This window comes from Bombina bombina, chromosome 6 (assembly GCF_027579735.1).
Source record: "Bombina bombina isolate aBomBom1 chromosome 6, aBomBom1.pri, whole genome shotgun sequence".
NCBI lineage: Eukaryota > Metazoa > Chordata > Amphibia > Anura > Bombinatoridae > Bombina > Bombina bombina.
This window is the reverse complement of record NC_069504.1, coordinates 868,897,988-868,912,613: the sequence shown is the minus strand read 5'-3', so window position 1 is coordinate 868,912,613 and position 14,626 is coordinate 868,897,988. Positions and strand designations below refer to the sequence as shown.

The 14,626-nt window shown below is 41.9% G+C and overlaps 1 protein-coding gene across 1 annotated transcript in view; it reads left to right on the top strand.

The window, feature by feature from the left end:
* Positions 1 to 13,569, top strand: part of FIS1 (fission, mitochondrial 1) — a 231,324-nt gene extending 217,755 nt beyond the window's left edge. Inside the window, exon 5 of the mRNA XM_053718341.1 lies at positions 12,188 to 13,569. Coding sequence (XP_053574316.1) covers positions 12,188 to 12,282 — 95 coding nt within the window. The 3' untranslated portion in view covers positions 12,283 to 13,569. The remainder of the gene's footprint in view (positions 1 to 12,187) is intronic.
* Positions 13,570 to 14,626: the final 1,057 nt, after the last annotated feature.

The following is a 14,626-nucleotide window of genomic DNA, read 5'->3' as shown; positions in this document are numbered from 1 at the left end:
TGGTTTCGGACACAGAGAAGGTACGATAATCTCCTGGTTAATGTTTTTGTTAGAAACAACTTTTGGAAGAAAACCAGGTTTAGTACGTAAAACCACCTTATCTGCATGGAACACCAGATAAGGAGGAGAACACTGCAGAGCAGATAATTCTGAAACTCTTCTAGCAGAAGAAATTGCAACTAAAAACAAAACTTTCCAAGATAATAACTTAATATCAACGGAATGTAAGGGTTCAAACGGAACCCCCTGAAGAACTGAAAGAACTAAGTTGAGACTCCAAGGAGGAGTCAAAGGTTTGTAAACAGGCTTAATTCTAACCAGAGCCTGAACAAAGGCTTGAACATCTGGCACAGCTGCCAGCTTTTTGTGAAGTAACACAGACAAGGCAGAAATCTGTCCCTTCAGGGAACTTGCAGATAATCCTTTTTCCAATCCTTCTTGAAGGAAGGATAGAATCCTAGGAATCTTAACCTTGTCCCAAGGGAATCCTTTAGATTCACACCAACAGATATATTTTTTCCAAATTTTGTGGTAAATCTTTCTAGTTACAGGCTTTCTGGCCTGAACAAGAGTATCGATAACAGAATCTGAGAACCCTCGCTTCGATAAGATCAAGCGTTCAATCTCCAAGCAGTCAGCTGGAGTGAAACCAGATTCGGATGTTCGAACGGACCCTGAACAAGAAGGTCTCGTCTCAAAGGTAGCTTCCAAGGTGGAGCCGATGACATATTCACCAGATCTGCATACCAAGTCCTGCGTGGCCACGCAGGAGCTATCAAGATCACCGACGCCCTCTCCTGATTGATCCTGGCTACCAGCCTGGGGATGAGAGGAAACGGCGGGAACACATAAGCTAGTTTGAAGGTCCAAGGTGCTACTAGTGCATCCACTAGAGCCGCCTTGGGATCCCTGGATCTGGACCCGTAGCAAGGAACTTTGAAGTTCTGACGAGAGGCCATCAGATCCATGTCTGGAATGCCCCACAGCTGAGTGACTTGGGCAAAGATTTCCGGATGGAGTTCCCACTCCCCCGGATGCAATGTCTGACGACTCAGAAAATCCGCTTCCCAATTTTCCACTCCTGGGATGTGGATAGCAGACAGGTGGCAGGAGTGAGACTCCGCCCATAGAATGATTTTGGTCACTTCTTCCATCGCTAGGGAACTCCTTGTTCCCCCCTGATGGTTGATGTACGCAACAGTTGTCATGTTGTCTGATTGAAACCGTATGAACTTGGCCCTCGCTAGCTGAGGCCAAGCCTTGAGAGCATTGAATATCGCTCTCAGTTCCAGAATATTTATCGGTAGAAGAGATTCTTCCCGAGACCAAAGACCCTGAGCTTTCAGGGATCCCCAGACCGCGCCCCAGCCCATCAGACTGGCGTCGGTCGTGACAATGACCCACTCTGGTCTGCGGAATGTCATCCCTTGTGACAGGTTGTCCAGGGACAGCCACCAATGGAGTGAGTCTCTGGTCTTCTGATTTACTTGTATCTTCGGAGACAAGTCTGTATAGTCCCCATTCCACTGACTGAGCATGCACAGTTGTAATGGTCTTAGATGAATGCGCGCAAAAGGAACTATGTCCATTGCCGCTACCATCAAACCGATCACTTCCATGCACTGCGCTATGGAAGGAAGAGGAACGGAATGAAGTATCCGACAAGAGTCTAGAAGTTTTGTTTTTCTGGCCTCTGTCAGAAAAATCCTCATTTCTAAGGAGTCTATTATTGTTCCCAAGAAGGGAACCCTTGTTGACGGAGATAGAGAACTCTTTTCCACGTTCACTTTCCATCCGTGAGATCTGAGAAAGGCCAGGACAATGTCCGTGTGAGCCTTTGCTTGAGGAAGGGACGACGCTTGAATCAGAATGTCGTCCAAGTAAGGTACTACAGCAATGCCCCTTGGTCTTAGCACAGCTAGAAGGGACCCTAGTACCTTTGTGAAAATCCTTGGAGCAGTGGCTAATCCGAAAGGAAGCGCCACGAACTGGTAATGCTTGTCCAGGAATGCGAACCTTAGGAACCGATGATGTTCCTTGTGGATAGGAATATGTAGATACGCATCCTTTAAATCCACCGTGGTCATGAATTGACCTTCCTGGATGGAAGGAAGAATAGTCCGAATGGTTTCCATCTTGAACGATGGAACCTTGAGAAACTTGTTTAAGATCTTGAGATCTAAGATTGGTCTGAACGTTCCCTCTTTTTTGGGAACTATGAACAGATTGGAGTAGAACCCCATCCCTTGTTCTCTTAATGGAACAGGATGAATCACTTCCATTTTTAACAGGTCTTCTACACAATGTAAGAATGCCTGTCTTTTTATGTGGTCTGAAGACAACTGAGACCTGTGGAACCTCCCCCTTGGGGGAAGCCCCTTGAATTCCAGAAGATAACCTTGGGAGACTATTTCTAGCGCCCAAGGATCCAGAACATCTCTTGCCCAAGCCTGAGCGAAGAGAGAGAGTCTGCCCCCCACCAGATCCGGTCCCGGATCGGGGGCCAACATTTCATGCTGTCTTGGTAGCAGTGGCAGGTTTCTTGGCCTGCTTTCCCTTGTTCCAGCCTTGCATTGGTCTCCAAGCAGGCTTGGCTTGAGAAGTATTACCCTCTTGCTTAGAGGACGTAGCACTTTGGGCTGGTCCGTTTCTACGAAAGGGACGAAAATTAGGTTTATTTTTTGCCTTGAAAGGCCGATCCTGAGGAAGGGCGTGGCCCTTACCCCCAGTGATATCAGAGATAATCTCTTTCAAGTCAGGGCCAAACAGCGTTTTCCCCTTGAAAGGAATGTTAAGTAGCTTGTTCTTGGAAGACGCATCAGCTGACCAAGATTTCAACCAAAGCGCTCTGCGCGCCACAATAGCAAACCCAGAATTCTTAGCCGCTAACCTAGCCAATTGCAAAGTGGCGTCTAGGGTGAAAGAATTAGCCAATTTGAGAGCATTGATTCTGTCCATAATCTCCTCATAAGGAGGAGAATCACTATCGACCGCCTTTATCAGCTCATCGAACCAGAAACATGCGGCTGTAGCGACAGGGACAATGCATGAAATTGGTTGTAGAAGGTAACCCTGCTGAACAAACATCTTTTTAAGTAAACCTTCTAATTTTTTATCCATAGGATCTTTGAAAGCACAACTATCCTCTATGGGTATAGTGGTGCGTTTGTTTAAAGTGGAAACCGCTCCCTCGACCTTGGGGACTGTCTGCCAAAAGTCCTTTCTGGGGTCGACCATAGGAAACAATTTTTTAAATATGGGGGGAGGGACGAAAGGAATACCGGGCCTGTCCCATTCTTTATTAACAATGTCCGCCACCCGCTTGGGTATAGGAAAAGCTTCTGGGAGCCCCGGGACCTCTAGGAACTTGTCCATTTTACATAGTTTTTCTGGGATGACCAACTTGTCACAATCATCCAGAGTGGATAATACCTCCTTAAGCAAAATGCGGAGATGTTCCAACTTAAATTTAAACGTAATCACATCAGGTTCAGCTTGTTGAGAAATGTTCCCTGAATCAGTAATTTCTCCCTCAGACAAAACCTCCCTGGCCCCATCAGACTGGGTTAGGGGCCCTTCAGAACCATTATTATCAGCGTCGTCATGCTCTTCAGTATCTAAAACAGAGCAGTCGCGCTTACGCTGATAAGTGTTCATTTTGGCTAAAATGTTTTTGACAGAATTATCCATTACAGCCGTTAATTGTTGCATAGTAAGGAGTATTGGCGCGCTAGATGTACTAGGGGCCTCCTGAGTGGGCAAGACTCGTGTAGACGAAGGAGGGAATGATGCAGTACCATGCTTACTCCCCTCACTTGAGGAATCATCTTGGGCATCATTGTCATTGTCACATAAATCACATTTATTTAAATGAATAGGAATTCTGGCTTCCCCACATTCAGAACACAGTCTATCTGGTAGTTCAGACATGTTAAACAGGCATAAACTTGATAACAAAGTACAAAAAACGTTTTAAAATAAAACCGTTACTGTCACTTTAAATTTTAAACTGAACACACTTTATTACTGCAATTGCGAAAAAACATGAAGGAATTGTTCAACATTCACCAAATTTTCACCACAGTGTCTTAAAGCCTTAAAAGTATTGCACACCAAATTTGGAAGCTTTAACCCTTAAAATAACGGAACCGGAGCCGTTTTTAACTTTAACCCCTTTACAGTCCCTGGTATCTGCTTTGCTGAGACCCAACCAAGCCCAAAGGGGAATACGATACCAAATGACGCCTTCAGAAAGTCTTTTCTAAGTATCAGAGCTCCTCTCACATGCGACTGCATGTCATGCCTCTCAAAAACAAGTGCGCAACACCGGCGCGAAAATGAGGCTCTGCCTATGATTTGGGAAAGCCCCTAAAGAATAAGGTGTCTAAAACAGTGCCTGCCGATATTATTATATCAAAATACCCAGATTAAATGATTCCTCAAGGCTAAATATGTGTTAATATTGAATCGATTTAGCCCAGAAAAAGTCTACAGTCTTAATAAGCCCTTGTGAAGCCCTTATTTACGATCTTAATAAACATGGCTTACCGGATCCCATAGGGAAAATGACAGCTTCCAGCATTACATCGTCTTGTTAGAATGTGTCATACCTCAAGCAGCAAGAGACTGCTCACTGTTCCCCCAACTGAAGTTAATTGCTCTCAACAGTCCTGTGTGGAACAGCCATGGATTTTAGTGACGGTTGCTAAAATCATTTTCCTCATACAAACAGAAATCTTCATCTCTTTTCTGTTTCTGAGTAAATAGTACATACCAGCACTATTTCAAAATAACAAACTCTTGATTGAATAATAAAAACTACAGTTAAACACTAAAAAACTCTAAGCCATCTCCGTGGAGATGTTGCCTGTACAACGGCAAAGAGAATGACTGGGGTAGGCGGAGCCTAGGAGGGATCATGTGACCAGCTTTGCTGGGCTCTTTGCCATTTCCTGTTGGGGAAGAGAATATCCCACAAGTAAGGATGACGCCGTGGACCGGACACACCTATGTTGGAGAAAGTTAGGTTACCTTAAGAAAACGTTTGTTCAACAAGGTTTTATCTTACAGCCCCTTGCATGTATTGCGCCTGTCACTGCGGCTGCGGCATTCTGGTTTGAGTCTCTGGAAGAGGCCATTCGCACAGCTCCATTGGATGAGATTATGGCCAAGCTTAAAGCACTTAAGCTAGCTAATGCATTTGTTTCTGATGCCGTTGTACATTTAACCAAACTAACGGCTAAGAACTCCGGATTCGCCATCCAGGCGCGCAGAGCGCTATGGCTTAAATCATGGTCAGCTGACGTGACATCTAAATTGCTTAATATTCCTTTCAAAGGGCAGACCTTATTTGGGCCCGGCTTGAAAGAAATTATTGCTGACATTACTGGGGGTAAGGGTCATACTCTTCCTCAGGACAGGGCCAAGTCAAAGGCCAAACAGTCTCATTTTCGTGCCTTTCGTAATTTCAAGGCAGGAGCAGCATCAACTTCCTCCGCTCCAAAACAGGAAGGACCTGTTGCTCGTTACAGACAGGGCTGGAAAACTAACCAGTCCTGGAACAAGGGCAAGCAGGCCAGAAAGCCTTCTTCTGCCCCTAAGACAGCATGAAGAGAGGGCCCCCTATCTGGAAACGGATCTAGTGGGGGGCAGACTATCTCTCTTTGCCCAGGCTTGGGCAAGAGATGTCCAGGATCCCTGGGCGTTGGAGATCATATCTCAGGGATATCTTCTGGACTTCAAAGCATCTCCTCCACAAGGGAGATTTCATCTGTCAAGGTTATCAGCAAACCAAATAAAGAAAGAGGCATTTCTACGTTGTGTGCAAGACCTCTTAGTATTGGGGGTGATCCACCCAGTTCCGCGGACGGAACAAGGGCAAGGGTTTTACTCGAATCTGTTTGTGGTTCCCAAGAAAGAGGGAACCTTCAGACCAATCTTGGACCTAAAAATCTTAAACAAATTCCTAAGAGTTCCATCATTCAAAATGGAAACTATTCGAACCATCCTACCCATGATCCAAGAGGGTCAATACATGATCACGGTAGACTTAAAGGATGCCTACCTTCATATACCGATTCACAAAGATCATTATCGGTACCTAAGATTTGCCTTTCTAGACAGGCATTACCAGTTTGTAGCTCTTCCCTTCGGGTTGGCTACCACCCCGAGAATCTTTACAACGGTTCTGGGCTCACTTCTGGCGGTTCTAAGACCGCGAGGCATAGCGGTGGCTCCTTATCTAGACGACATCCTGATACAGGCGTCAAGCTTTCAAAGGGCCAAGTCTCATACAGAGATAGTTCTGGCATTTCTGAGGTCGCATGGGTGGAAGGTGAACGTGGAAAAGAGTTCTCTATCACCACTCACAAGAGTCTCCTTCCTAGGGACTCTTATAGATTCTGTAGAGATGAAAATTTACCTGACGGAGTCCAGGTTATCAAAACTTCTAAATGCTTGCAGTGTCCTTCATTCCATTCTACGCCCGTCAGTGGCTCAGTGCATGGAAGTAATCGGCTTAATGGTAGCAGCAATGGACATAGTGCCATTTGCGCGCCTGCATCTCAGACCGCTGCAGTTATGCATGCTAAGTCAGTGGAATGGGGATTACTCAGATTTGTCCCCTCTACTAAATCTGGATCAAGAGACCAGAGATTCTCTTCTCTGGTGGCTTTCTCGTGTCCATCTGTCCAAGGGTATGACCTTTCGCAGGCCAGATTGGACGATTGTAACAACAGATGCCAGCCTTCTAGGTTGGGGTGCAGTCTGGAACTTCCTGAAGGCTCAGGGATCGTGGACTCAGGAGGAGAAACTCCTCCCAATAAATATTCTAGAGTTAAGAGCAATATTCAATGCTCTTCTAGCTTGGCCTCAGTTAGCAACACGGAGGTTCATCAGATTCCAGTCGGACAACATCACGACTGTGGCTTACATCAACCATCAAGGGGGAACCAGGAGTTCCCTAGCGATGTTAGAAGTCTCAAAGATAATTCGCTGGGCAGAGTCTCACTCTTGCCACCTGTCAGCGATCCACATCCCAGGAGTAGAGAACTGGGAGGCGGATTTTCTAAGTCGTCAGACTTTTCATCCGGGGGAGTGGGAACTCCATCCGTAGGTGTTTACTCAACTGGTCCATCGTTGGGGCAAACCAGAACTGGATCTCATGGCGTCTCGCCAGAACGCCAAGCTTCCTTGTTACGGATCCAGGTCCAGGGACCCGGGAGCGGTGCTGATAGATGCTCTGACAGCCCCCTGGGTCTTCTACGTGGCTTATGTGTTTCCACCATTCCCGATGCTTCCTCGACTGATTGCCAGGATCAAACAGGAAAGAGCATCGGTGATTCTGATAGCGCCTGCGTGGCCACGCAGGACCTGGTATGCTGACCTAGTGGACATGTCGTCCTGTCCACCATGGTCTCTGCCTCTGAGGCAGGACCTTCTAATTCAGGGTCCTTTCAATCATCCAAATCTAATTTCTCTGAGACTGACTGCATGGAGATTGAACGCTTGATTCTATCAAAGCGTGGCTTCTCGGAGTCGGTTATTGATACCTTAATACAGGCTCGGAAACCTGTTACCAGAAAAATTTACCATAAGATATGGCGTAAATATTTATACTGGTGCGAATCCAAGAGTTACTCATGGAGTAAGGTTAGGATTCCTAGGATATTGTCTTTTCTACAAGAGGGTTTAGAAAAGGGCTTATCTGCTAGTTCGTTAAAGGGACAGATTTCTGCTCTGTCTATTCTTCTACACAAACGTCTGGCAGAAGTTCCAGACGTTCAGGCCTTTTGTCAGGCTTTGGCTAGGATTAGGCCTGTGTTTAAGACTGTTGCTCCGCCGTGGAGTTTAAACTTAGTTCTTAAAGTTCTTCAAGGTGTTCCGTTTGAACCCCTTCATTCCATTGATATTAAGCTGTTATCTTGGAAAGTTCTGTTTTTGATGGCTATTTCCTCGGCTCGAAGAGTCTCTGAGTTATCTGCCTTACATTGTGATTCTCCTTATCTGATTTTCCATTCAGACAAGGTAGTTCTGCGTACTAAACCTGGGTTCTTACCTAAGGTAGTTTCTAACAGGAATATCAATCAAGAGATTGTTGTTCCATCACTGTGTCCTAACCCTTCTTCAAAGAAGGAACGACTCTTGCATAATCTGGACGTAGTCCGTGCCCTGAAGTTCTATTTGCAGGCAACTAAAGATTTTCGTCAAACTTCTTCCCTGTTTGTCGTTTACTCTGGACAGAGGAGAGGTCAAAAAGCTTTGGCTACCTCTCTCTCCTTTTGGCTTCGTAGCATAATACGCTTAGCCTATGAGACTGCTGGACAGCAGCCTCCTGAAAGAGTTACAGCTCATTCCACTAGAGCTGTGGCTTCCACCTTTTACAAATTTGACACTTTTGCTTCTTCGGAGGCTGTTTTTGGGAGAAAGGTTCTACAGGCAGTGGTTCCTTCCGTTTAAAAGTTCCTGCCTTGACCCTCCCATCATCCGTGTACTTTAGCTTTGGTATTGGTATCCCATAAGTAATGGATGACCCGTGGACTGAATACACTTAACAAGAGAAAACATAATTTATGCTTACCTGATAAATTTATTTCTCTTGTAGTGTATTCAGTCCACGGCCCGCCCTGTCTTTTAAGGCAGATCTAAATTTTTAATTCAAACTACAGTCACCACTGCACCCTATGGTTTCTCCTTTCTTGTCTTGTTTCGGTCGAATGACTGGATATGACGTGAGGGGAGGAGCTATATAGCAGCTCTGCTTGGGTGATCCTCTTGCAACTTCCTGTTGGGAAGGAGATATAATCCCATAAGTAATGGATGACCCGTGGACTGAATACACTACAAGATAAATAAATTTATCAGGTAAGCATAAATTATGTTTTTGCTCCCCTAGAGATCCAAAGTCCCCATTCAACAAGAAATCTGAATCCTCCAAGTTTTCCTGGAGGCTTGGATCTTCTTGGTCTAAGAATAAATCGACCGAAAAGCCCAATTCAAATCAGAAATCTGCATGAAGGGTCAGCTTCTTATCCAGAAGATCTTCTGGTAGTGGGCAGATTGATTTGATTTCAGAAGACCTGGTCTTGATCCATTCAGGATCCCTGGGGTATCTCATAGGCTTTTGCACCACACTTCCCTGGGAACGGTTTAATCTGTCTCACGTTCAAAAGTATCCTGTAAGGGCGGCTGCCTTTGTTCAATGTGCTCAAGACTTAGAGGACATGGGAGTTATCCAACCTGTTCCAATCTCTCAACAGGGACAGGGATTTTATTAAAACCTCTTCATTGTCCCAAAGAATGGAAAGCACCTACCATCCTATCCTGGACCTACAGACTCTGAACAAATTAGTTTGTGTACCTTCTTTCAAAATGTAAATGATCCGTAGCATTTTGCCTCTAGTTCAGGAAGGTCAATTTATGACAACCCTAGACTTAAAGGATAAATATCTGCACATCCCAATTCACAATGATCATTTCTAGTTTCTAAGATTTTATTTTCTGAACAGACATTACCAATTTGTGGCCCTCCCCTTCGGTCTGGCCACTGCCCCTTGCATCTTTGCAAAGGTTATTAAAGGCTCTATTAGCAGTGATCAGAGCTCAGGGAATCTCCATTGCCCATTATTTGAATTATATTTTTTTCCAAGCTCTCTTTCTCTAGCTACTGCTCATACCCACATAATGGTAACTTTCCTTCAGGAACATGGATAGAAAATCAATGTCCCTAAAAGTTCAAATGCACTTATTTCTCACAGATCCTTTCAGAACCAAACTTCAGTCTGCATGTCTTTCCCTACAGATGGGTTGTTCCCCATCTGTAGCACAATGTATGGAATTAGTGGGTCTTATGATAGCAGTGTCAGACGCTGTACTTTTTGCTTGCTTTTATTTTCATCCTCTCCAATTGTTAAAGCTTCAACTGTGTTCAAACAGATTGTTTCCATCTGGAACAACAGATAGAGCGCAGTTCTACAGTCAAACTACCGGTCTCATTGTGGAGGGAAAGTCCCTATTTGACCCTTGGAGCTTTTTTTCTTCGGCCTATCTGGACCATAGTCATTACGGACCCAAGTCTGATGTGTTGGAGTGCTGTTTGGGAGTCCCAGAGGGCGTTGGGAGTATTGTCCCCTCAGGAAATGAGGTTACCTATCAACATCCTAAAACTTTGTGCGATTCTTCGAGCCCCACAGTCTTGCCCCCCTCTCAAACAGGAAAAATTAATTTGGTTCCAGTCAGACAACGTCACTGCCATGGTGTACATCAAACATCAGGGAGGGACTCTAAGTCCCTTAGCTATGCAAGAGGTATCTCACAATCTGTCTTGGGCAGAGGAAAATCACTGCACCCCCTATTGGCCATTCACATTCCCAGAGTGAACAATTGGGAGGCAGATTACCTAAGTCATCAATCCATCCAGAAGAATGGTCTGTTCATCAGGACGCATTTGATCAATCAGTCCTGAGGTGGGGTCTTCCAGAAATAGATCTAATGGCCTCCAGATTGAAGCAGAAATTTCTGGTTTATTGTGCCAGTTCAAGAGATTTAAGAGCTCACATCCTACTAGGTCTGTATCTACTACTTGGGCCTTCAAATATGAGGCCTCCTTGGAACGGATTTGCAAGGCGTCAACTTGGTCTTTTCTCCAAACCTTTTCTAAATTTTGCCATTTTGTTTTTTATGTTTCTTCCTAAGCTGCATTTGGCAGGAAAGTCCTTCAGTGTCCAGCAAATAGGAACTGCCATAATTTTGTCCCACCCATCCTTAACATGGACTCTCCGCTTGGGTATTGTATCCCACATGTTATGGACACCTATAGACTCTCATAATTTTTACAAAAGAAAATAGAATTTATACTTACCAATAAATTTCTTTCTTACAGATGATGTAGGACCTGCCGTGTTTTTTTTTTTTTCGTTTTTTTGTTTTTTTTTTTGCTATATGGGCGACTGTTCTTATTTGCACCTCTTATCCCTGCTCTTTTGTCTTTCCTAACTTTTCTCTGCTCGGCTATATGTAAACTGAGTGGGGAGACAAGGTGGGAGGAATTAAAGCTCTTTGAGGGTTCTTGACCTCCTCCTAGTGGCAGGAAATATATCCCACATACTATGGACACCTAAGAACTCTCCAAAAGAAAGAAATGTATCGGTAAGAATAAATTCTGTTTTTTAATGCACAGAGCAACATATGGTGGTAGCTAAATGAGGCAAAGCATGGCCCAAAAATATTGCTATTAGCCACAATTTTTTATGTACTTTATAGAGCCATGAATTTGGTAAGCCCTGATCTATTTGAACTATCATGAAGTAAATTTATTCTTCACAGTATCAGTCTGCATCATTTATCAATTTTTGTTTTATTGTAGTTTCTGTGTAAAGGGATAGTCTAGTCAAAATTAAACTTTCATGATTCAGAGCAGCAATTTTAAGCAACTTTCTAATTTACTCCTGTTATCATTTTTTCTTTGTTCTCTTGGTATCTTTATTTGAAAAAGTAGGAATGTAGGCTTAGGAGTTGGCCCATTTTTGGTTCAACTCCTGAGTAGCGTTTTCTGATTGTCTAAATGTAGCCACCAGTCAGCAAGCGCTACCCAGGTGCTGAACCAAAAATGGGCTGGCTCCTAAGCTTACATTCAAATAAAGATACCAAGAGAACTAGGAAAATTTGATAATAGGAGTAAATTAGAAAGTTACTTTAAAATTGCATGCTCTATCTGAATCATGAAATTTTAATTTTGACTAGACTATCCCTTTAAAATAATACTCCATTATTAGTTGTATATTATGCTATGGGTTAGCAGCTTCCTCTACTCACACATGGAAGCCTTACAATAAAATGGCTGTTTATTCAGGACAGGAACATGCATTTTTCAAAAAAACACATTTTTTTTGGTATGAAAAAAGAACAATTGACTACAGTGCCTCTAAGTCCTTTCAGATGTGTGGCCTTTTTCCTAGTATGTTGGGGTCCTGTGATATTATCTGCATGTATCAGAATAAAGTGATATTGTATCATTAGAACTGTGACTGACATACTTGGTGTGTTCTAAAATCCTTTGAATAATATTGTACAGTTGTGACAGCATCAGTAGGACTCGAGCACCAACAACCGGTAACAGTTAGTATTCTTGATCATTGCAGTTACATACAATTATTTAGCATTCATGTATCTTTTCATTCTTCTGTTTCAGATGGGCTTGTCGGCATGGCTATAGTCGGTGGAATGGCTCTAGGAGTTGCAGGACTAGCTGGCCTCATAGGATTGGCTATCACCAAGTCCAAATAAAACAATTGCTTACAACATGCCTGTGTTATTTTTTGCACTATTTATAATCTCTCAATCTTAATTTTCATAAAAAAATATCCAAAATCGGTTAAAGGGACAGTCTAGGCCAAAATAATGATTCAGATAGAGCATGTAATTTTAAACAATTTTCCAATTTACTTTTATCACCAATTTTGCTTTGTTCTCTTGGTAATTCTTAGTTGAAAGCTTAACCTAGGAGATTCATATGCTAATTTCTTAGACCTTGAAGGCCACCTCCTTTTCAGAATGCATTTTAACAGTTTTTCACCACTAGATGGGGTTAGTTCATGTATTTCATATAGATAACTTCACGTGCCCAAGCACAGTGTTATCTGGGAGCAGGCACTGATTAGCTAAACTGCAAGTCTGTCAAAAGAACTGAAATAAAGGGGCAGTTTGCAGAGGCTTAGATACAAGATAAGCACAGAGGTTAAAAGTATATTCATATAACTGTTGTTTATGCAAAACTGGGGAATGGGTAATAAAGGGATTATCTATCTTTTAAAACAATAAAAATTCTGTTGTAGACTGTCCCTTTAATCCATTTAAACCATGTATGGAATTTATAATTTATTACTTTATCCCTTAATGCCTTGGGGTAGTGTTTGGCAACAATGTCGGATATGTTTTTTTACATTTAATCAGTTTACTATCTGTCATATTTATGATTATTATCGTTCTCTGGAACATTTATTTTTATTAATACATATTGATGGAAGCCTATTTTTTAAACCAGTGTGTATCTAAAATTTAGATGATTTATATAATTTTCTTTATTTAAAATAAGAATAGAAAACTTTTTTATATATTTTTTTCTCTCGTTGTAACAACTAAAAGAGGCTGCTCTTGCACAAAATATTTTTGAACTGTGATTAATTTTCCTATAAATAATCTACCAGTATACAAAGGTGTCTCTAACGACTCAAGTGTTGCCAACCAGAGTGACATTTTTCCATTTATATTCAGTTTAAATATTTAGAAACCCAAAAAAGTCTACACCTGTTTTTAAAGTATTCTAGTTCTTCACCATATTCCGAGGTGAGCCTATTATTTTTTATTTAAATTTATTTAGAAATGTATTCCAATTAACTTAATACATTTTTGGTTATTCCACATTATGTTTGAAATGCATTAATTAGGTAGCTTATTCTTTTGAAGCCCACTTTAGTCCTAGGTTGTAGTTTTTTGTTGTTTGTACTAACGAAAATATACAGTAAACTTGCATAATCAACAAATATGTAATAAAAAGGCTATAACACTTTCAAATGAGCATATATATTATTTTGTAATTTCAAAATGTTCCTCTATTTCACTTACCTCCCCATTATCATGTGACAGCCATTAGCCAATCATAGACTTGTACATGTATACACTGTTAAATTTTGCACATACTCAGTAGTAGCTAGTCATCAGACTCAAAGTTTAATTTTGACTTTGTTGTTGTTATTATTTATTTACTTTAAAGTGCCATAAAACATTTTGAGATCTGTGCATATCCTAAAAGGGCGAATTAAATAAAAATACTTTGCATAAAAAAAAATGTTTAAAATTGCTGGCAAGTATTTTAAAATAATTTTCAAAAATAAGAAAAAAATTGTTACATAGCCATGCTGTCTGGAGTAGTCTGATCCACCCCCCTTATCAGTGTTTAGCATCAGAAACACAGGCATTGTATTTCACAGGAGCTTATTTGCTTCTAGGCATGCTCCAGCAGATGACTCTACAGGGCTGCATTCTACCAAAGGAATTGTGTGGGCGGAGTTAGTGCTGTACAATTCGGAAACTTAAACAAAAGGGTTAATGCGAGGCACTGCAGTAAAGTTATTATTATTATATTTTGTCTCTATCCCAACTTGTTTTATGTCCCTTTAAGTCAAAGTAGTCCTTTGTTACTGTCAGATGCTAAAAATTACAGCTTTAGAAAATCTAGGCCTTAGGCTGAAACTGTTTATAGTAAAAGCATCTATGCACATAGACCTGCAGGATTAAAGGATTAGTTCATACATATTTATATGATAAATTAATTGCTGACCCATCAATATTATATCAGGTAGATGCTGGATTTAAAGGTAGCCTAGAAACAAAACTAATGTAATGCAGACTATAATCCCATGGAAAAGCAACATGAGCTGTATGTATGCAATCCATGTGACAATGTAGTGGTGAGAATGTGGAAACGTTTTTTATTTTATCTTACACATGCTTAAATTAAAAATAAAAGGATGAACTCAATGTTGTGGTGAGAAGTATTTCTTTGCTAAGACATGGAGAGTCCACAAAGTAATTCCAATTGCTAGTGTGAATATCCCTCCTGGCCAGCAGG